Source organism: Anastrepha obliqua, chromosome 4 (genome assembly GCF_027943255.1).
Source record: "Anastrepha obliqua isolate idAnaObli1 chromosome 4, idAnaObli1_1.0, whole genome shotgun sequence".
Classification (NCBI taxonomy): Eukaryota; Metazoa; Arthropoda; class Insecta; order Diptera; family Tephritidae; genus Anastrepha; species Anastrepha obliqua.
Window position 1 is genome coordinate 124,383,744 of NC_072895.1, and position 24,022 is coordinate 124,407,765.

The 24,022-nt window shown below is 39.7% G+C and overlaps 1 protein-coding gene across 1 annotated transcript in view; it reads right to left on the reverse strand.

The window, feature by feature from the left end:
- Positions 1–24,022, reverse strand: part of LOC129244584 (low-density lipoprotein receptor-related protein 1) — a 67,416-nt gene that overhangs the window by 12,376 nt on the left and 31,018 nt on the right. The window contains exons 2-16 of the mRNA XM_054882305.1: positions 10,448–10,561; positions 7,202–7,327; positions 6,830–6,949; positions 6,512–6,757; positions 6,185–6,436; positions 5,961–6,120; positions 5,604–5,820; positions 3,997–4,180; positions 3,529–3,865; positions 3,234–3,431; positions 2,958–3,146; positions 2,696–2,890; positions 1,958–2,520; positions 1,679–1,802; positions 10–1,587 (exon numbers count right to left, since the gene is read on the reverse strand). Of these exons, the coding sequence (XP_054738280.1) occupies positions 10–1,587; positions 1,679–1,802; positions 1,958–2,520; positions 2,696–2,890; positions 2,958–3,146; positions 3,234–3,431; positions 3,529–3,865; positions 3,997–4,180; positions 5,604–5,820; positions 5,961–6,120; positions 6,185–6,436; positions 6,512–6,757; positions 6,830–6,949; positions 7,202–7,327; positions 10,448–10,561 (4,603 nt within the window). The remainder of the gene's footprint in view (positions 1–9; positions 1,588–1,678; positions 1,803–1,957; positions 2,521–2,695; positions 2,891–2,957; positions 3,147–3,233; positions 3,432–3,528; positions 3,866–3,996; positions 4,181–5,603; positions 5,821–5,960; positions 6,121–6,184; positions 6,437–6,511; positions 6,758–6,829; positions 6,950–7,201; positions 7,328–10,447; positions 10,562–24,022) is intronic.

Below are 24,022 nucleotides of genomic sequence, written 5' to 3' on the forward strand. Positions count from 1 at the left end.
TCTGCTTACGTCAGCAAACACAAATGAGAGCAACCGCCATTATTATTGCCACATGGATTTTCATCTTGCGGCTGTCGACTAGAATGCAGCACTTGTATGCCAAATGGCTGCGTTTGTGTGCGTTGTATTACTTGTATGTTCGAACCATTCCACTTGTTGGCCCGTATAACGGAGGTAGTGCGCCAATCCGTCCAGTACACGTAGTTTTCGAAGACGGATATCGCGAATGGATGAGATAATATATCCTTGTCCCGCACCACTAAGTGGTGGTCGGAACCATCATATTTGATTGTCGATATTGAGTCTGACTTCGCATCAACCCAATATACACGTTTTTGTGTGTAATCCAAGGTCAGTCCATTTGGCCAACCGGCCGACACCTGTGAAGTAGTTGAAATAGTGCGACGCTGTTCACCGGCCATCGAGCAGCGTTCAATACGTGGGAAGTTATCATCCCAATCGGTCCAAAAGAGTAGGCCTTCGCGCGGATCGAGCGCTATAGCACGAGGGCTCTCCATATCGCCGGCAACCAGCGTACGTCGAAAACTGCCATTTAGCTTGGCCACCTCGATCTGATCTAGGTTCGAATCAACCCAATACAAATTCATACCAATCCAATCTACCGCCAAGCCCTCAGTAGTCGACAAACCCGAATGCACGACTGCCTCCACTTTGCGCAAACTCTCGCCCACCAAATAGCCACGATATATCTTATCGTCGATTACATCTGTCCAAAATATCTGCACCGACTCATTGTTATACAGAAAGTCCAAAGCGATCGTATTACGAAGCGACGTATAGAAGTTGCTCACCATCGACTTTTTCAAATTAACACCACGTATTTCCTGGCGATTGGTAAATATGACATATGGTTCATCAACAGCTGTGCTCTTACAACTGAAGCGATCGTATTCGAGCGCATAGCCCTCGTGGCACTTGCACTCGTACACCTTGCCGACAGTCTCACAAATTTGAGAGCAAGTATCCCAGTGCTCACAGGCATGTTGCATGCTGCAACGACGTCCATTAGGTTGTAAGTACATATGGGCCGGGCAGGAACATACAAAGCCCTCCGGCGCATTATGACAGTAGTGAGAGCACTCGTTTGTTTTGTCACACATTTTATCGGCGCAAAGGAACCCCTCATCGGTGGTGTCCTCACAATCGATATTGCCGTCGCACAATTGCTGTACACCAATGCACTTATTCGACACGGCACAAACTCGATCCGGTGACTCGCATGAAAGTAGCGTCTCATTGAAGTCCACTTTAGAAGGATGCAAAGACGTGCAGTTGAGCTCGTCCGACTTATCATAACAGTGCGCAATACCGTCGCAGCGCAAGAACTCTGGTATACACTCGAACGGGCCGTTGCAACCGAATTCGAAGGGTCCACAAACGTGCACTTCACCCAAATCTATTGGATGATTATCACTCTTCGTCTCATTACAATTTGCTTCATCACTAAAATCGAAACAGTCCTGTATGCCATCGCACATATGAAGTTCTCCGTAACAGCCAATGGGTACACAGTAATGCTCATCGCGTCCGCACTCGAATTCACAACCGCGCTCATCGGAATTGTCGCTGTAATGTGAAATGCTAGTGACTTCGAACTAATAATAAAATATTGTTGCGCACCATGAATTGTGTGCTTCTTTATTTTGCTGGTACTCACCCACACTGATCTATGCCGTCACAGACATCAGAAAATGGACAGCACTTGCCATTCTTACAATCAAATTCTGGGCACTTTTCGTCCAATGTATAATCCGATATCTCGTCCGAAGAATCATCGGGACCTAAAAATTACGGAACTTATGTATTTATATACATATTTATACCAGCAACAAAAGTTCTGTCACACTTGTGCCAGTTACAGACTCATGATATTTATATTGTACTATACGACATATTTCATATTTACACATATTTCTGTTACTCATATAGCACTCACCGCAATCGGGCACACCATCATTCACCCATGACAGCTGGATACATTTTCCACTTTTCGCACACGTAAATTCATTGCTGTTGCATGTGTGCATCTCACAATTCATCTGATCGGTCCCATCCTTGCAGTAGGCAATCGAGCTGCACAACAACGCTCTCTGATAGCAACGATTATTGCAGATGAAATGCAAACTTAAATCGCATTTCTTTGTATTACACGGCCCATTCGGTTCGTTGCTCTCATCGCTGCCATCATTGCAATCATCAAAACCATCGCAGACATCCTTCATATCTATACACTGCTTGCTTTTGGTGCATTGAAATCCCGAAGTGCAATTGCCCGCTGGTTCACTTAGCACCATCTGTGGAATACATTGCAGTCCATTGGCGTTAAGGGTAAATTTATTTGGGCAACGGCAGACCGGGCCCTTTGGGGTGTTCAAACAAATGCCCGGGCACTTAGATTTTGCACATGCATTCATGGCAATCGTTGCAGGCTGGCTGATGGCGTCAAATATCTTCAAGTGTGTAGTCTCGCCGCGTTCCAAATGATGTACGTCCGTTTGACTAAAGTAAAACTAAACTTATATAAATCTGAACATTTATTTATTCAAGTGCATATCAATCATCTACAGGAGGAGTACCATAATTAAAAATTAAAAAAATGCTTGCCGGTATATTATGCATTATTATTTTTTAGAGAATTTGACGCGTGATATGTCTGCGGGTATGTGGCACTTACCTTCCCTTCAGTGCTGCTTTAGTAGGGTGGTGCACTGTAAAACGCCTTATAGTTCCATTTTTCTTATCCACCCAGAAAACGACGCCGTTGTGAAAGGCCACAGACAAAGGCTGATACTCGGCATCCTTGAAGAGCAGCACACGCTGTGAACCATCCAAATTCATACGTTCTATACTATTCGCTTTCACATCGCACCTATTGTAGGGAGTGGAAACATGAAATGAGTTATTCATTAAATGTCAAACAAAATGTATCAGCATACCAATACAACTTTTTGCCCCTGCGGTCGATGTTTAAACTGAGCGGCCACAGCATGGGCATATCCTTCACACTCTCAGCCAGCATCATTTTGTGTGTGCCGTCAAGCCAGGCACTAAAAATTTTTCCTTTCGCATCACCCATCCAATGTGTGAAATATAGCATACCATCGGTGGGATGGAGCGCCAATGAACTGAGTTGGCATAAAATAACAGAGTATTCGCATATTCAGATTTGTCAAGGGTACACAATTGAATTAAAATACAGTTTCTCTACTCACATTGGCATTTCAACTAACGGCAGTGTAAAAATCCTACTCATATTTCTGATTGGCGCCACACGCAAAGACCTGCCCTCACCCCAATACAAATGCTGCGCAATCCAATCGAAGGCCAAAATCGAAGAACTTTCGCTGCCATTGGCTAGCACTTTACGTTCTGCAGTTACAATGGACTGACTATAGAGTGCGTAACTTGAGCTGTGAATTGTGCAATGAATAATTTAGTGTCATCAATAGATGAGTACCACCACTCACACTCACTCTCTGAGTAATCAAAAATCACACTAGTACTTACGCTTTCATCACAACGAAATACACTAATTTGTCGCGCACATTTACATCAATACTCAAAGGTCTGGTTACATTATAGATGGGCCTGATAGCATCGGTATGCTCGCCACGTTTGAGCAGCTGTTGCACATCCTGTATGTTCAACGATACTCCGGCGATGCTGGCCAAACGCTCCTTGCCATAGAGGAGAAATTTTTCATTGCGAACCGATATGCAGTCGGTTCGGTTGCGTAATTTATAGCCTGCCGTGCATTGGCATTGGGCCGTTGCAAAATTTTTCGTCCATAGCGGAATACAAATTTGATCGCAATTGCCGTTGTTATCCCGACATGGATGTGCCACTACAGAGGAAGATAATGTGGAAATATGTCAAAAAGTAAGTTACAGCGGGCAAAGAGGCAGATACTTAAGGACTAGGAATGTTAAATTTTTGAAAAGTGTAATACAACTTTCCAATTTTAGCTTCACCTACCTTCGGGCTGTTTCTGTCGATGAAAAACCCGAAAATCGTATGGCCTCGCTGCATCCTTAACTATTTCTTCTGCTTTCAGCGTGGATTTGTTGATTTTAACAATCACGGTGTCAACCCAAGGCGCTAGATAGACAGTGTTCTCAAATACCTCGACGGCATGCACCGATTTCAACACAACGTGCGTCTGCATAAATGCAAGGGAAGAACAGCGTTAAATGGATTTTCACACAGCAAGAAAAAAAACTATGTAAGAATAGAAACTTTTCAAAGTTTTCCTAACCGATTTCTAATCATAATAGAAGGTCATTTAAAATAAATATACAAAACTACAAAAAACATTTACACATATATCAGGTATTTTTTTAAGAGTTTGGGACTTAAAATGATAATACAAACAGAAATATTATTGGAATGATTTTTTTTTATTATAATCAGGTAGATAATTTCATGGCATTTATTTTTTGAGTATAATATCTGGCATATGTCCGCCGCGGATGGAAATGGATTGTTGAGCACGTTGGAACCAAATGTCGCCGATGTTTAGCTGGTTAATTTTTGGAAACAACAAATCAGTCAGTAAGCCTCGATAGCGGTCGCCATTCACCAAGCAGTTCCTTGCTTATTTCGAAAGAAATAAGGCCCGAGATGCCGCCAGTGCTCTATGAACTTCGCGAACAGATTTATTTATTTTTTCAAGGTTTCCGGTAAATTTGCACAATTCTACTGAACCAAATCTCTATAATGTCAAAAACTACTACCTCTGTAGAATAAAGAAAAGTTTTGTCACATTTAAATTCCTTCATTCAATTGTAAAGTTTGCGGTGACACTATTTTTTTTCATGAAAGTGATCTGCAGTTTTATTCCCACTGTACTTCGGATAAGAAAAAAAAACTATTTGCAATGTTTCATCACCATCTCGGACAGTATCCAGGTGGAGTGTTGACCTCGCTTGGTCTTTCAATTATCGGAGAGTGCTAAGGCGGCAAACTGCTATTTTACAACATTGTCAGTGCTTTTATCTGAACCCAATACAAAACATTTTCGAAAACCTTGCTAAAACCGTCACTAATGCGACGTAGTTTCATTCGGCAAAAATGTATTAAGTCATTTTTAAGAAGAATATAAGAGTACTTTTCAATATCATTGAATTTATATCATATGACTGCATTTGTTATATGTAAAAGCTTTGCCCTTGACTCCATTGAGGTCTTGCCAAATCTCTATACAACTCATTTTTCACAGTTTCTGATACTAGAATGCTCCATAGACATGAGTTTGAAAATCTAATATTTTATAAAGCGAAATTTTGATTATAAAATTTTTGCAAATAAAAAATTATAAATGAAAGTTGTTATAAAGAATTTCCTTAGAATTTCTAAAGATTTCATTATATTGAGATCTTGAAGACATATCTTTAAATATAAAGTATTTATCCATCCCCTTCAACTCCGTTATATCGGCATTTCACAATAGCACAAACTGCATGACTCATTCGCTCTGTAGGTTTCCTAACGTTTTCATTAACATACACAGCTTACATACACCTACAAGCACCCTGCAACTTTCGTAATATCATACATCAACTCGTTAATGAATCACAACTTACATCTGCGGTCTTCTTCATGGCCCAACGATTGCACCCCTCGTAATCGACACGCTCGATGAAATCCTTGTAAGTGTCTATCCAGTAGATATGTTCATTGGGTAAATCCAATGTCATGTGGCTAGGATAATAAATTTGCGTGGAAACCAAAATGGTGCGATTACGGCCATCGAGAGTGACGCGTGACAAACTTGGGCTCCATTCGGTGAAAAACATGAAACTATATCACAGTCCGTGGATTTGTTGATATGTGTGCAATGCAGCGGTAATTGTAATTTACGGCAAAGGTGGTATGTAAATAGGAAAAACAACAAATTTACTTTTTATCATTACGGAAAAGTTATAGAAGCGCTTGCATACCCTTTGGTGGGATCCAAAACCATTGACGACGGATTCATTACATCCTCCAGCAACACATTGCAGTATTGCATCGAATTCGTGCACATGAATACGAGACTTAGCTCATTGTTGAGAAAATACCAGTTGCCCGATATCCAGTCCAAGCGCAATTTATCGATGGCTTCAAAGCGATAATGAAATCACATGAAAAATTTGTGTGGCAGCTGTAGTTCAAGAATACTTACAATGCATGCCGGCTACCATCTCCGGCAACGGCATCGGCCAACTGACGTTCAGATTATCGATGCGATGGCAACGCATGATGACAGTCGTCCAAGCACTTGAGTACATGGCACACACCGTTCGATTGCGATGCCAAATTTCAATAGTAGACACCTCACCCGACACAAATTTTTCCAACAGCTCACCGTTGCTGTTGATGCGACGCATATCGTTTTGCGTGAAAAACACCAGCGAGGCGTTTTCACTTGGCGGAACTGTGGGGAAGGACAAAAGCATTTCTTGCAGATTACAGATTCGTACAACTATCATTTGTTTACACTTCTTCTTACCATTTATCGCCATGCAGCGATTCTTTTGCTTCACATAGCCTGCCACACAACTGCACTCATACGATCCGGGCGTATTGCGACACAATTGGTCGCAGGTGCCCTCTACGCTGCACTCATCGAAGTCTGCACACTGTGTACTATTGACAGGCTCCTGGCCCAGCGGACAGTAGCAGGTGGGTCCCTTGCGCGTTGTTAGCTTGCAGTTGAAGGAACAGTTCAGCTGCGCACACTGCGCATCCTGTGTATCTGAAAATGGCCGTTCGAAAATGGTTGTAGGCATTTCATGCAAAGCGTTTAATATTCTCATTATGCACTTACCGCATTTAAGCTCGTCACTATCACAATCCCAAACACCGTCACAGAAACGCGATATGTCCAGACAAACACCGTTGCTGCACTCGCTCTGATACGGAAGACATTTCAATTCATCCATATGACCTATTATTTTAGAGTAAAAATAGAAAAATATAAGATTACTGTTATACTCAGCCACGGTTTGAAAATATATTGTATTAATTTATGAGTTGAACATTTACACTTTCTACGAATGGGAAATTACTTAGTCTAACAACGCAAAGGGTCGCGAGAGTCAACTGAAATATTCTGTACATACATGCATACATGCATACATCCCTATATATGAGTATAAAGATATCAATTAGCCTTTGTTAACTATTGTTTGATACTCACAGTTCGTCTCATCGGATGTATCGTATCCGCCGCAGTCGAAATCTCTGTCACATACCCAATTATTGGGTATACATCTGCGTGAATGCGTACATTGAAATTGCCCCTCATTGCATTTGGGAGCATTTACTGTAATTAAAAACGAAATAAAAAGATATTTTTTTAATTAAGCTAAGTTCTTTGTGTTAGTTCAAGAATCGAAACAGGCTTGAAGAAGGGGTTAAGGTCAAAATATTGCCTTGAGTAAGGCGAGAGAAGAGAAATGGAACTAGGAAATAAGAAGAATAAGAAGAGAGAAATAGAATTCGAAATTTTTATTTAATAAAAGAAAATAAATTATAAATATGCGACTATTAACTATCAACCAATCAAAAAGTTATAATCATGAAATAAATGAATAATAAATGAAATCAAATGGTAAATCTATATATATAAAAATTCAGCCGTTTTTCGCGTTGTGATGAACTTTACGGAGAATGGCTCAACCGATTTTAACCAAACTTTGCCACATTGGAGAGACACATGTGGAGAAGGTTTGTGTTTTAAAATTTTAAGAATCGGATACCAGGGTCTCGAGAAATAGGCCAAAACGTGGACCCGGGTAACCCTAGGATGTGTTTGTACAATATGGGTAGCAAATGGAAGCTGTTGATGATTTCTATAGTATAGAGTATTTTTCATACCGTTCCGTGACTAGGGTCTCGAGATATAGGTCAAAACGTGGACCCGGGTAATCCTAGGATGTGTTTGTACAGTATGGATATCAAATGGAAGCTGTTGGTTAATGCTTTAGTACAGAGTATTTTTCATGCCGCTCCGTAACTGGGGTCTCGAGATATAGGTCAAAGCGTGGACCCGGGTAACCTTTGGTTGTGTTTGTACAATATGGGTATCAAATGAAAGCTTTTGATAAGTGCTTTAATACGGGGTAATTTTCATACCTTTTGATGACTAAGGTCTCGAAATATATGCCAAAACGTGGACTCGCCGTGTTAAACCAAACTTACACACATTGTTAAGTGACAAGTGTTAAGTATTGAAAATGGGTTTCGTAAAGTTTGGTTGTAATTCGGAACACCCGCAACGCGTACAGCGTTCTTTTGAACCAGCCATAAAGTCGTTTACTTTTTTAACGCTTGGGGCGGAACTGAACTGTCAAATTGACAGTGTGAGCTACAATGAGTCAATATTTCTTTCTGATTTGGACGCCATAAGGAGAAGACGTAAGTGCAAAGTGTAAACATTTTTTGTGAATTTTTTTGGAGTTGATTTTGGAACAGTGAATAATTTCTTACGAAATTTGAGAATTTAATGTGAAATCCGAATGTTCAAATGAAATTATGTTTTGTGGATTTATTTTTTCGGTTCATATGCGATAAGCTACGATACACCATGAGTGAAAAAAATGGTAAAAAAAAATGAAAAAACAAAAGAAATTGTTTAAGGATGCAAAAGAAGAGCACGAAAAATGCTTAACTTTGATGAAAAAATTAATAGTCTTATCATGCAAATTGGCAACAATTTTCAGAAGAAAAGAGATGATTTAAGAAAATCACAACAAAATAAAATAATCCTGCCCATGTGGACTTGGGCTTTTAAACACATATGCATCGAAAATATAATCCACAAAATTGAAAAAAAACATGTTTTAAAATCTCAGAATATTATTTATTTCAGTACAAATGCCAAGACAATCACGTAATCATATTGGTCGTTCGACAAATAATAATATTCGCATGAGAAATGCCCGGAATAACGCGACAAGAACAAAATGAAGTAGTCAAACGATTGATGAATAATGTTATCCAAGCAACTATTTTAATTGGCAAATTCAAGAATGAAGACGTTCTAATACCAAGAATTCCAATGATTCCACCTGAATTGCCATTTTAATTTAAGCGTTTGCAACTGCCCATTCGTTTAGCATTTGCAATAACTATCAATAAATCACAAGGGCAAACTTTAGAAATATGCGGGATGAATTTAGAAGGTTCTTCACCCATGGTCAACTATACGTTAGCTGTTCACGTGTTGGGAAGCCAACAGCATTATATATTTACTCAAAAACAAATAGAAAAACAAAAAATCTTGTTTATGCCAAATCGCTTGAATAAAGAAATAAATAATATGAAAACCATATATTTTCTGTTCTAAACCATATCTATTCTATTTTAGTGTGCCCAGCGAAGCGGGCCGGGTTTGCTAGTAACTTAATATAAAAATGTGTTTTAATAAGTAATAAAAAATAAAGAAAGCAAAAATTAAAAAAGAGAAACATAAAAAAATAAAATAAAATAAAAGCAAGTCAACTAAAATAAAGTAAAAACTTAAATAAATCATAAAATTAAATAAGTCATAAGGTGGCAGGAAGCAATGGCATTCCTTTTTAGTACACCGACTTGGCAGTTATACCGAAGTTCTTTTTTTCTTTCTACCTTATTCTTCAAAAAATGCTAAGCTCACCTAGAATTTTTTTTTAATATAATTTAAAGTTCACGTGTTGTTTAGAGTTTTTTAGACCTAAAATACCATAAAATAGATTATTTTCAAAAAATATTTTTGTTTCCCATGGTTTTTTAAGAACCATGAGACTATGTTTCTTTGAGTTTCAAAACAAAACGGGGTTATCAGCCGATAAATGAAGCACATAAATTATTTTCTTCAATTTTAAATCGCTCCGAAATAAAATTTTCATTACAATTCATTTTCATTCGCAACGCGAAATTTTGATTACTTTTCTCTTTAATTTTATTCATAATTTCTTTACGAAAATATGCTATTTATTTATTCGTATTTGTTTTTAATTTCAAACCTTTAAATCAGAATAAGAAAATGGGTACACTGTAGTCCATGAAATTTAAGTATAATATGTTAGAGTGAATGTTTGTGTGGGGGTGTTGTGCATTTTCTCCATATAAAGCAAAAATGCATGTATTAAAAACTTGTTTGAAAATTATTTATATAATAACTGTTGTAAAATTACCAATATTTTTATCAAAAATTAGTATAGAAAATTAATTTGTTTATTTACCAATCGTGTCACACTTAATGGGCCTTTTTGCAGACTGAACCACTGATTATTCCGCAAAAAAAAGAATTAGTTCCGTCATGAAGTTTATTTAAATCTTTTGAAATTTAAAATTTCTTCAATTTGAGAATATCCAATCATAACGATCACAATCATCTACATACATTACTTCTCAGCAACTAAAAACCATTCGTGAATTTCATAATTCTTCAAGCACTCACCGCATTCACTGGGCTCATCTGAGGCATCAGCACAATCGGGTTTAGAGTCGCATTTCCAGCGCATAGGTATGCAACTGCCATCAGTGCACGTAAAATACGAGGACGGGCAGGATCCTAAAAGAAATTAAACAATGCAAAATTTAAGTGGAAACTGATTTGAAATGCTAAGTGACGAATTTTATAAATTAAGTATAAATAAACAAATATTCGATTAATTAATTTTAAAGTTAAAAATAAAAAACTTTCATGCACGTACTAAACGCAATGATGCGTAGGAGAAAGTCAAATTGCATTAGCATTGGAATCGCATTGCCACATAGTCGCTCTTGGAGCTCTGTTTTGAATCCCAAAGCATTTTTACTACAAAATGACCTGTCTAAAATCCACTTTACATACACAAACGTAAGACTCGAATAGCTAAATTTCTCGGCGTAGCCCAAATAGGACTATTATACTCGCCCAATATTTGATACCTTCTTTCATTTGTACGTGCTTTTAGTTAAATAAAACCCACAATGACAAGCAAAACAACTATTGCCAATAGGTTGAAACCAAATGCTTTGCATTCGCAAATTTTCCTATTCTTATGCAGTGTATTTTTTTCTGCCTTACAGCCGCCAAAACGTGGCTGAAAATTTGAGATTTCTGACCAAATCCACACTCTCTCACACATTAACATGCATTAGTAAATACAAATTCAACTGCAAGGTTTTCTTCAGCCAGGCAGATGTAATATTTTAATGCAGAAAGCTTCTAAATTGTTTAATATTTTCAGCTTTGAGCCAAACTCCAACTGTTGTACTTCAAATATAATATGTAAATGGCACACCGCATTGGTTTAAATTCATATATAAAATTCGGTTATTATATTTTCTAATATACTGTTACGTTCCTCGATGGATTCACAGCAAGTAAAATACAACTTTCAACATACCCTAACGCACATACTATATATACATTTTTTTATATTCTCCGGTACGGATTTTTCGGTCTTTAATGTCCTTACATACACAAGACGGCGTCCGAAATTCTAAAAAAGCAGTGTGAATTTCGATATACTTGAAACTTGCACTTCTTAATGAAATTTTTGACTGTTGACTGTATGTACATAACTGCTCAAGTGTATTTTTATATGAGAATCGTTGACGTTGTTTAGCTAAGCCAATATAGAAACATTTACCATTAAATAAAAAGTTTAGCATATTATAATAAGAATGGTTAGTGAACTCATAAATTAATAACACCCAAAGGGGTATTGAAATTGCCACAGTTATTGTTGTTTTCAACACATTTCAACACGATTATTTTTTCACGCACTGATCGAGCACTGGCGCGCGCCAAATCCCATATTCAGAATACCGAACCTACATATGTATATACTTATACACATACATATGTACACACAGTAGTATCTATTGACTCGCTATTGCCTTCTCATACATATGCATTATATCCACCTTTTATCCGACGAATTGTCTGTCCACTTGGACGTCCGGTAGCCAAATTGCTAACAAATTACCCTGGTTGTTGTTAGGCACACATGGGCAATAACAAAAACTACAACTTTGTTTTTACTGTGCTGCAACACATAATGAATATAAAAAAAATGTGCGCTCGGTGTTTAATTAATGTTGCCGGCATGGTCAATGGCAGTTAGCGGAGTGGAGTTTCGACTGATGCGGAATATGCCGCCGAATGTGTGAAATGCTTTGTGCGCTAGCGGCGTGAAGCAGTATCGAGCCGAAGACTGCACATCGGCGTTGAGTACCAACAAATGTTCGTTGGGCTTTTATTGTTCTCATAATAGCTTTTTTGTTTTTAGTGTTGTTAGCGTAGCCAATGCTGTGTCTTATACAAACATACAAGCAGATACAGTTCGCTTCGCTGACTTTGCGCCAATGATGGGAATTTAATAATTATCACCATTCATTCATGCGAAACCGAATCAATAATCATAATTAATGAGCGCAAATGATTGAAGGCGAATGTTGGTAAATGAATTAATGCAAAATACCATCAATGTGAACGCGAATGAATTGTAAATTTAACAGAGACGATGCTAATGAAAGAGTGCGATAGAAAAAATTGGAGCACGTCTCGTTGACAGATGAATGTGTTTTGTTTTTGGAGCACATAATACAAAATGCATGAATGAATAAATTCAAAATTGATAGCAATACTAAAAGAATGAATGAATGAGTGAATGAGTGATTGTTTTGACGATGATATACTATTCATACTTGGTTTTTGTTTTGATTCCAAAAGATGTATTGCTTCGAAAGGAGGTGAAGGCAATTCGCGTAGTAGTGAGTGCGGGTATTGAGGCTTATATTCTTGGCTACTTTCAAAGCGTAGAGCGATTTTTATTAATGAAAAACTCGTAAAACTTGCTTGCCACTTTTATTGCATTGTGAAATGTGAAGCACTCACGCACTATCTAGTAGGAATTAATGTAATGGAGGAAAATATTTACAAAAGAATAACCGGTTCTACATTATCGGGATGGCCTGACAAAGGCTGTCACTGAATTGTACAGATCTGCATACTCGTAGACATTTTTTCCTAATAAAGTGGCTCATTGCATGATCCAGTCTGAAATAGGCTTGTCAACGATGTCTCTTCTTCTTCTTGATTACCGCGATAGCACAAAGCGCGCCAGTCACTTCTTTCTCGTGCTAACCGGCACCAGTTGTACACACCGAGTGAAACAAAGTCCTTCTTCAACTGATCTTTCCAACGCAGAGGACGCCTTCCTCTGCTACAACCAGCTGATACGGCATCGAATACTTTCAGAGCCTAGCCAACGAAGCAGCTGGGCCTTTATTTGCTGCGCTCTGTTTATCTCATCGTTAAGAGGTTCCATCGCATGTGGTGCTCATCGTAGTCGCAAAAAAACACTCCAAGAGACGCCTCATCGGATATTATCATATGATGTCTCACTCCCCGATGTTTTGTCTCAATATATCTCATGTCTCATTCATCATCAGTTGTCCTCACGATCATTTATACACCGCTAACATTTTCTAACTCGCTTCCTACTCTTCCATGAAGACTAAAATGGGATTGATAAGAAAAAGATCAACTATCCAGTATTGAAAATGCTTCGATCTAAGTTCAGCTAAACCCGAGATTTAACGTGAAAGGTGTTCAGAACGACAAGACAGACACCACAAAGTTGGCTGTAACAAACCCAATTATCATCAATGTTCTTTTTTACCGGCTGATTATTTCAGAATACTGTACTAAGAAAAACTTAATGCAATGGCACTGGATGATGACTGGCCAACCCAGTTGACTTAATTTTTATCCGCAAATTGAAACACGAAATTAGATCGAAAAAACAATTCTTTATTTTATAAATGTAAATTATTTCGAACCGAAGCAAAAAAGGGCGATGAAGTAATTTCTGCCTAATTAATTACCGATACCGGGGGAGCTGTGATGGCAAACGAAAACGAAAACTGTCTGAAACTGTATCAAAAGGTGCGTAGGCTGGTCCTTTTATAATGGTTTTGGGCACCGCTATCCCTTTATCGATGCTAGGTGAAGGGAAGATCATGCGAAGACGATGCGACGTGGGATTTATGTATTTTTTCGGCATACATATGTATCGATGTGCATGTATGTTGTTGGCAATGCAGATGTACTAAATTCTGCACAAAATAATGATCAGTTAGTGATAACAACAATGTGTAAAGCAGCGAAGAGCGAAGTGAACGATGAAATGAAATGTGAGCGATAGAGAAGTGAAAGGAATAGGGTGAGCCCAAATTGTGGGTGATGCGAAAATAAAGTTAGGGTGAGCCCAAATTGTGGGTGATGCGAAACTAAACCTTAAACCCTTAACATCCTCCCCCGGTTGGAGTCAACTACTCCAAAATAATCAGCAAATTATACTGGTAATTTGCAAATCTTTGATATTGCTCGTGTTTGTAGACCATTTCTGGTTTTTACTACCACTACACGAACACGACCATCGTCGCCAGGCTTGACTTCAGTGATGCGACCTGTTGTCCACTTGAGTGGAGGTGTATTTTCCTCCTTTATTAAGACCATGTCATTCGTTTGTAAATTTTGAGATTCCGTTTTCCATTTTGTTCGCTGTTGTAAATTTTTAAGATGCTCGCAGTGCCATCTTTCCCAAAAACTTTGGTGTATTTGCTGGACTATTTGGTAGCGCTTCAGTAAGTTGTCATTACGGCCCAAAGAGTTCGAGTCTGGAATTGTTGTCAGAGGCCGTCCTATTAAAAAATGAGCTGGTGTTAATGGGCGCATGTCATTAGCATCTGTCGACATCGGTGTAAGTGGACGGCTGTTGATTATTGCCTCGGATTGACAACAAACAGTTTGAAGCTCATCCAACGTTAGGGTGGTGGTTCCGATAGCACGACGAAGAAAGTACTTTGCTAATTTAACTGCACTCTCCCAGAGTCCACCAAAGTGTGGAGACCTGGGAGGTATGAACTGCCACTCGATTCCATTCTCCAGGCATGTACGTTGAACCTCTTCTACATGTTCCTTGGTAACGAAAGCGGACAAAAGCTGGCGTAGTTCTCGATTGGCACCCACAAAATTGGTAGCATTGTCGGACACTATTTTGCGACTTTTCCCCCGTCGAGCAATAAATCTCTTTAAGGTACCTATAAATGCTTGTGTGGACAAATTGGGTACAACTTCTAAATGTACTGCCTTGGTTACAAAACAAATAAATACTGCAATATAAGACTTAATTGGTGAACGGCCGCGAATCCGTTGAGTTATAAGAACAGGTCCACAATAATCCACTCCTGTCACTTCGAACGGGTAAGTTTGCTGGACTCGATCGGCTGGAAGATGCCCCATAATTTGCTCAGCAATAATTGGGTTACTGCGGTAGCATAATACGCAATCGTGAATTACCCTTCTTATAACATGGCGTGCGTTTGTTATCCAGAACTTGTCTCTCAAAATGTTTTGAAGCGTTTGGACTCCGGCGTGCAAGTGATGATGATGAAAATGTCGAATTAATGTATTTACAAATGCGTGTGATGATGGAAGTAGAATTGGATGTTTACTGTTAAAAGGCAATAATGAATTTTTAAGTCGTCCTCCAACTCTGAGTAAGTTCTTATGCAAGAATGGCGACAATGAAATTAGCTTTGAGTTGCGATGTTGTTCTCCAATCTCAATGGCGTGGATGTCTTCTGAAAATGAAATATATTGAATATGTGCATATCAATTCTAATGCTTCATCCATTTCAGGTGCCGATATGTTGATGCAATCATTAACTGATGACTGCTTTCGACATCCACGAATGAATCGACCTACATAAGCAAAAATTCTCAGCAATTTCATGTAGCTATTAACATACTTATGTTTACTAATGAAGTCAGAAGTTGGAATAGCAATTAATGCAGTTCTTTGAAGCCGCTGTTCTGGTAATTCGTTTTGTGATACATGCACTGCTGAAGGCCAATAATCACAGCTCTGTTGGATAAATTCTGGTCCGTGCCACCAAAGTGTATTTCGTAAAAGTTCGCTGGCACATGCTCCACGTGATACAATATCAGCGGGATTCTGGTCTGTTGGTACGTGATTCCAGGAAAAGGTTTTCGTTAATTGCTGTATTTTTGCTACCCTGTTTGCCACGAAAACGTTCCATCTCGACTGTTCACCTGCTATCCAAGCAAGCGCAATTGTGCTATCTGACCAGCAGTATACATTTGCGCTAGGAAGATTGAGTATGTTTTTAACTGCTGACATCAGTTCTGCGGCCATTAGGGCTGCACAAAGTTCTAGCCTAGGTAATGTAATCTCTTTCGTTGGTGCCACTCGAGATTTAGCACAGAGTAGTGACGAATGCTCACCATATGCATCACTCCATGCTGCATACACACATGCTCCATATGCCTTAGTGCTTGCATCTGCAAATGCGTGAAGTTTAGTATCGATATCAATATTAGCATACCTGGGTATTTTTAATGTTTGTAAAAGCGGTAGTTGTTTATTGAATAGCTCCCAATGAACCTTGATCCCGGGTGGGACCTCATCATCCCATGGCGACTTCAGCTTCCACAGTTGTTGCATCAAAATTTTGCATGTCACAATCAAAGGATTGAGGAGACCTATCGGATCAAAAAAACTTGCCAATTTTGATAGAAATGAACGCTTTGTAGTTTTAACGCTATTATCCGCTACCAAATGAAATAGAAAGCAATCCTCAACTGGTGACCATTTTAACCCTAACGTTTTTACAAACTCAGTGTCATGGAAACGAATTGTCTCTTCTTTGTCTTCTGGTAAAATATCGGCAACAATTTCGGATGGGTTCGATGCAAATTTTCGTAAAGGAAATCCCGCGCAATTCAGTAAGTTTATGGTTTGATTTTTGATTTCGATGACCTCGCCGATACTAGCTGCGCCACTTATTAAATTGTCTGCATAGAAGTCGCTTAGTGTTACCTTTGATCCGATTGGGTAAGTTTTCGCTTCATTAATTGCCAGCTGTTGTAGACATTTTACAGCAAGGTACGGTGCGCAACTAGTACCATAGGTAACTGTTTGTAGCTGATATGTGGTAAGTGGTTGTTGAGAGGTAGGGCGCCAGAAAATGCATTGCCATTGGGTATCTCGTTCGTCGTTCGTATTTGTGTCTTCTGAATCGGGTCAAAATTGTGAATATCGTATCTTGTAGCTGGGGACCAACTCTCAACATGTCGTTTAGGCAATATCCATTTGAGGTTTTGCAGGAGGCGTCAAAGACTACCCGCAGCTTAGTAGTCGAGCTATCAAGTTTTGTGACCCCGTGGTGGGGAATATAGTTTAGGCGATTTCTTGGTGAATATTCTAAATTAACTGGAATCATATGCTTCATATTGATATATTCTTCCATGAATTCATTGTAATCTCTGCGAAGAGTTGAGTTTTGATTCAGTTTGGATTCTAACGAAAACATTCTTTTGCCTGCGGTTTCTTCTGAACTACCCAGATGATGCGGTTCTTCACGAAATGGAAGGCGAACAATGAACTTATTGGTAAAGGGACACCTGTGAGTAGTAGAGCTGAAATAGGATTCACATTCGTGCTCATCCGATGATAGAGTCGACGATGACGATGCTGGAATGTCTTCGATTGCCCAAAACCTTTCCAGGAGCTTATCTAAAATGGACTCTGATGTGACTGATGTGAATGCTTTGTATGGAGGTGATGGATCAGCTGCTGATGTTACGTGCGCAGGAATTGCTCCTGCAACCACCCAACCAAATTTGGTATTTTGTATTACTGGACCATTGAGACGTATTTGGCCCTTACTAAGTATAACAAAAAATAATCCTGCTCCAATGAGTATGTCAATCTGTCCTGGTATGTTGAATGTCGGATCAGCGATGGAAATGGTATCTGGAATCGAAATGGTTGACTGATCGATGCGACGACTAGGTTGACATGACGTAATGGATGGTATGATTAGTGCATCAATGGTAGCACTATACTCTTCGGTTAGAGATTTAATCGTTATGCAACATAAATGTTGTGCCTTTGCTCTCCTTTGACCTATTCCACTGACGTCGATATCTACGCCCTTTCGAGTTACTCTTAAATGTTGTGCCAATTTCTCCGTGATGAAATGCAGTTGAGATCCGGAATCTAGCAGAGCGCGAGCTCGGATGCTCACTCCCCGAGAATTAAAAACATGAATAATTGCTGTTCCAAGAATAACTTCTGATTGATCGAGACTCACCTTAAGAGCAGATGATGAGAGCAAACCTGCTCTTGGTGATATGTTGGTAATGGGGGAATCATTTCGATGTAATAGTGTATGATGTTTTACATTGCAGTGTTTACAGCGATGGACTGAAGGGCAACCATTCGATTTATGACCTGATCCAAGGCAATTCAGGCACAAGTTTAGTCCTTTCACACAGTTATATCTTGCAAGTGGATCCATAGCACGGAACGTGTCGCATTTGAAGGCATTATGATGGGGAACCGCATTGCAAAATTCACACTTTGCTTGTTTGGTACTCACCATGGCCCATTTTTCGTCACGTTTGTTGTACCTATGTGTTGTTAGCTGAGTTCTTGGTACGAGTGTTTTAGGCTGCCCGGCTTCCAAAATATCTGCAATTTGACAACGACGTTCTAAGAATTTTGCTAAGTCCTCCCAAGTGGGCAGTTGAAAACTCATGGCAGTTGATCGCTGATCAAACAAGTGGGTAACCTCTTCCTCCCACTTGGCCTTCGTGTCTGTATTGAGCTTTGAGGATACCAGATGCAAGAGTATGCCATCTGATACTTGCTGATTTGAAGCTAGTGATTGCACAGCTCGTAAGTTGGTATTGACGACGTCTATGAACGCCCTCATCGTTGATGCATTCGGCCTTGTTTCCCCCTGTACTTCGAAAATATGTTGGATATGAGCTTGGAAAATTAGCCGCTTGTTTCCATATCTAGACCGTAACAGATCCAACGCCTTGATATAATTTTCATCGGTCACCTCAAACGATTGTATGAGGCTAGCTGCTGAGCCGACGAGACATGATCGGAGGTACTGAAACTTCTCGATGTTTGCTAATTGGCTGTTGTTGTGAACGAGCGCTAAAAACATGTTGTAAAAATCCATCCAATTTCGATGATGACCATTGAATTTCGTGAGTTGAAGTTTCGGAAGGTTGACTCGATGTGATGGAGATGCAATCGCTGTGCTGTTGAATATAGTTTCTCGGCGTGCGGGGTTAAGCACATTTATGCGCTGCACTATTATTGCCTTTGCCGCACAAAAGGATTCATCGAATGTATCCCGATGTGGTTGATTGAATTCTTCATCGTTCATTAGCTCCAATTCTGATTGTAGATGGTGAAATGATTCGTACTGACGTTCCAGTACCGACAATTTTGCCTCGAGCTCGTGCACGGAAGTACTGCTAAGATGCGGAAGTATGCGTTCGATGTTGATTCTATCCAGAATTTGTTGACGCTGTTTGACCTTGATGCGGTACTCATTTTGCGTTTTCAAATGAGCAGACGCATCATTACCCTGAGACCACACGGATTGGGAAGTTCGTGGTGTTCCCGCCTCATGATGCATCGAATCGCTTTCTCTAAAGGGGGTTGTTGATGGTGGTGACGTATCCGCAGGTATATTGTGAGGCTCCATTTCCAATACTTGTATGTGATGATTAAAACTTAAGTCAATTGGTTGACGACGATGGCGATGGCCAGCTCTTAAAATCCGGCTCGAAGGACCAATTTATGGATGATGACTGGCCAACCCAGTTGACTTAATTTTTATCCGCAAATTGAAACACGAAATTAGATCGAAAAAACAATTCTTTATTTTATAAATGTAAATTATTTCGAACCGAAGCAAAAAAGGGCGATGAAGTAATTTCTGCTTAATTAATTACCGATACCGGGGGAGCTGTGATGGCAAACGAAAACGAAAACTGTCTGAAACTGTATCAAAAGGTGCGTAGGCTGGTCCTTTTATAATGGTTTTGGGCACCGCTATCCCTTTATCGATGCTAGGTGAAGGGAAGATCATGCGAAGACGATGCGACGTGGGATTTATGTATTTTTTCGGCATACATATGTATCGATGTGCATGTATGTTGTTGGCAATGCAGATGTACTAAATTCTGCACAAAATAATGATCAGTTAGTGATAACAACAATGTGTAAAGCAGCGAAGAGCGAAGTGAACGATGAAATGAAATGTGAGCGATAGAGAAGTGAAAGGAATAGGGTAAGCCCAAATTGTGGGTGATGCGAAAATAAAGTTAGGGTGAGCCCAAATTGTGGGTGATGCGAAACTAAACCTTAAACCCTTAACAGGCACTAATTGTCAAAAAACTATGTGTCAAAAAATTATGTTTAAAAATTCATTATAACTGGCATTAGCCCCTGTACTTTTCCTTACCAGGCTATAGAATAAGAGTGATGCCTTTACCTTTTTTGTCATCTTTGACAATTGTCAAATTGACAAAATTCTAATTTTACACGATAGAACAACGCCTTAAAGTTATTGAAACTTACGAAAATGGTTGATATCTAAGAACATATTCGGAAATTCGAGATTTTTTTGCTAGAAATAATCGTCCGAATTAGTCAACGATTCAAAAGTTGGTAAAAAAATTCAAAAAACTGGTTCTGTCGAGGATAGATAACTGGCAGACCAAAAACTGGACGTTCTGTTGAGAATATTGCTGCTGTAACGCAAAGTTTTGCTGAATAAAAACACTGAAACCTGAATGAATCTAAATTTGTACATGTTTTATTTTAAAACAAAAAAATATAGCCGCGTCTTTTAAAAGGTCCTTTACAAGATGGCGTAAAGTGAATCATCGAATTTTATTTTGGATTTTATTTGACGATTTCAGTGACCAAAGTCTTTATTTTTGACCTTTACTGGCTTCATTGCTGGTCTATTTACATACTGCAGCTGTTTAGTTCACAAGTATCAAATATGATTGATGAGCGACGCCATTTTATAAATCTTCCGATTAATTTGGCGCCAATTTGTATAAACATTTACGTAACACATGGGGTATGGGGAGTTTTTTTTTACTTTATTTAGTTTACAAAGTTTATTTATTTATTTATTTTACTCATACGAAGATTTAAATCTGCCTGTGCTCAGCAGCACACGGCGGATAAGTAGCCATTCAACTCTGATTAAATTTTCGCACTAAGGAGCAAAAACTTTTGCTGCTTACCGCTGGCATACCATTTCACATCCTTCTATATAGCGCACATTTTCATAAAAGCAACTGTATATTCTTATGTCCTTTCAAAAACAAAGTCGTAAATTTTGCATTTCAATTCGTATAAATTAAATTGCAGGTGCCGCTCGCGCCTGTACTCATATTCACATGCGCACATTCATATATGCAGAAGTATGCATACCTATGTATATATATAGTATGTGTTCGTTTAAGTTTGTGCATGCATTGTATTTTGTCATTATGAATATTACTTTTGTTGTTGCTGATTTTATATGGCACATTTCATTTGTTTATGGTAGTAAATTTTGATTTTATTGCGAAAAAGCTCAAAAGTAATTTTTCGGATGCTGGCTGGCTGTGTGGTATGAATAGCACTTGTGCACATTCACATTTGTATGTACGCGTATAAGTATAAATAAATACAGTATATGGTTATCTGTACATATGAGCTCGCATGGAGCGTCATATGGTATTTGTCAGCTCGATGCGCCTTTTCACCTCTTCGCCTGCTATTTCCAGTGAGAACTTTGGATTGTACTATGTGTTAGCATCATAAATTTGTACTTTTATGAGCGTGCATGTTTGCCACGTAAATTATTATTATTGTTGTTTTTTTGTTTGCCCATCCATTGTTATATTAAATTAGTTTTCATAAAAGTTTAATTTTCTTTTTTTTTATTAAAGGCAGAGTCAAAAATTATTTCGCGCCAGAGCTGGCAAAACAAATACAAAAAAACAAAATAACTCGAGTTTAATTATTAACTCTTGGAAGAGTTCGAAGTACAAGTTGTTTTTACTCGTTCCAGAAAAAAAGCATTCTGATTCCAAAGGTTCCTAATAGGAATGTTATAATGAAAATGCTCAATTAAATGAAGAGAATCAATCGAACCTCTTATAACATCAATTTTTTAGCTCCATAAGAACTATCAACATCGATTATTATGGTTGGTCAACTGAGAATGGCAAACTGTATTGAATCGTTTAACGCCAGAACAACGCTTCCAAATTATGGAAATTTACTTTGAAAAAACAGGATGACAAGGATGGTTCCATGTATAGAAGTCCACGCAAGTGGGGAAAGTTACTGATCGCCATTCACTTGGGAGTGGCCAGGACGATTCTTCTGCATATGGTACAAGCAGCTCACAACGTCCGGGATTAGCCCACGTATCCTCTGGGTAGCTTCCGAACACCCGTTCGGGAGTGAGCTAACGTGAGAAGGCGAAGCATTCCAGGATAGCTGGTTGTGCGCTGGGTTTGGAACCCGCCACTTAAAAAGCCCCCCCAACGAAAACATTAACAAAGCCTCGGATGAGAACTTCCAACACTGATGACGACCCCTGCAAACGAAATAAGGAATACGATTTGAGGGCATCCACCTGGAATGACCGGTCCCTTAATGGGGAAAGTGCCTGTGCATGGCTGGTTGATGTCCTCGTGAGAGTAAAGGCTGACATCACTGCCATCAAAGAGATGTGATGGACGGGGCAAGGTAAGAAAACCATAGGACCTTGCGACGTCTACTACAGCTGCCATGTAAAGGAGCGCAAATTCGGTGTCGGATTTGTTGTGGGAGAGAGACTTCGTCGCCAAGTACTGTCGTTCACTCCTGTGGAAGAGCGTCTCGCAATAATCCACATCAAAGCGCGATTTTTTAACATCTCGCTAATTTGCGACCACGCCCCGACGGAAGAGAAGGACGATGCAATCAAAGATTTCTTCTATGAGCGATTGGAACGTTCCTATGAGCGCTGCCCCCGCCCCGACATAAAAATCGTGCTTGGCGACTTCAACGCCAGGGTGGGCAAGGAGGGAATTTTTGGTCCCACAGTCGGAAAATTCAGCCTGCACAACGAAACATCCGGTAACGAACAGAGGCTGATCGACTTAGCCGGGGCCCGAAACATGGTAGTCTGCAGCACCAGATTCCAACATAAAAAGATCCTTCAAGCTACCTGGCTGTCCTCTGATCGAAAAACGCGAAACCAAATCGATCATGTTGTGATAGATGGAAGACACGCTTCTAGTATATTAGATGTATGTACGATCCGAGGACCCAACATCGACTCGGATCATTACCTTGTTGCAGCCAAACTACGCACAAGCCTCTGTGTAGCAAAAAACGTACATCTACCTACGCAAAGGATGTTCAACATCGAAATGCTGCAACAGACAGCCAGAAGATTCGCCACTCGACTCTCACTCCTGCTCTTAGAGAGCACTGCCCAACAAACCGGCATGCACGAACAATGGAGCAACATTTCTCGTTCCCTAAGTACCGCCGCCGAAGAAGAAATCGAATTCCGGCGAGCCCGAAAAAACAATTGGTACGACGAGGAATGTCATGCGGCCGCAGAAAGAAAGGATACCGCCTATAGAGCCACGCTGCGATCGGGCGCAACGCGAGCCATGTGGGATCGCTACAGAGTGCTAAAAAAGGAAGAGAGACGTATTATCCGACAGAAGAAACGAGAGGCCGAAATACGTGAGTGCGAAGAGCTTGAGATGCTGGCCAACAGGAACAACGCCCGAAAATTCTACCAGAAAGATCGGCGGCTTACAGAAGGTTTTAAGACCAGGGCGTTTTCCTGTAAGAACAAAGACGGCGAACTGGTGACTGACATCCAGAGCAATCTTAAATTATGGAGAGAACACTTCTCGAACCTATTAAACAGTGATAGCTGCGCATGTCACAGAGAATGTGGAGATCCCGATACCCCAATCGACGACGCCGGAATTGACGTTCCGCTACCCGACCATGACGAGCTGAGAATAGCGATAACGCTTCTAACGAACAACAAAGCCGCGGGCGCCGACGGACTGCCGGCTGAGCTATTCCAACATGGCGGCGAGTAGCTGGTAATGTGCATGCAT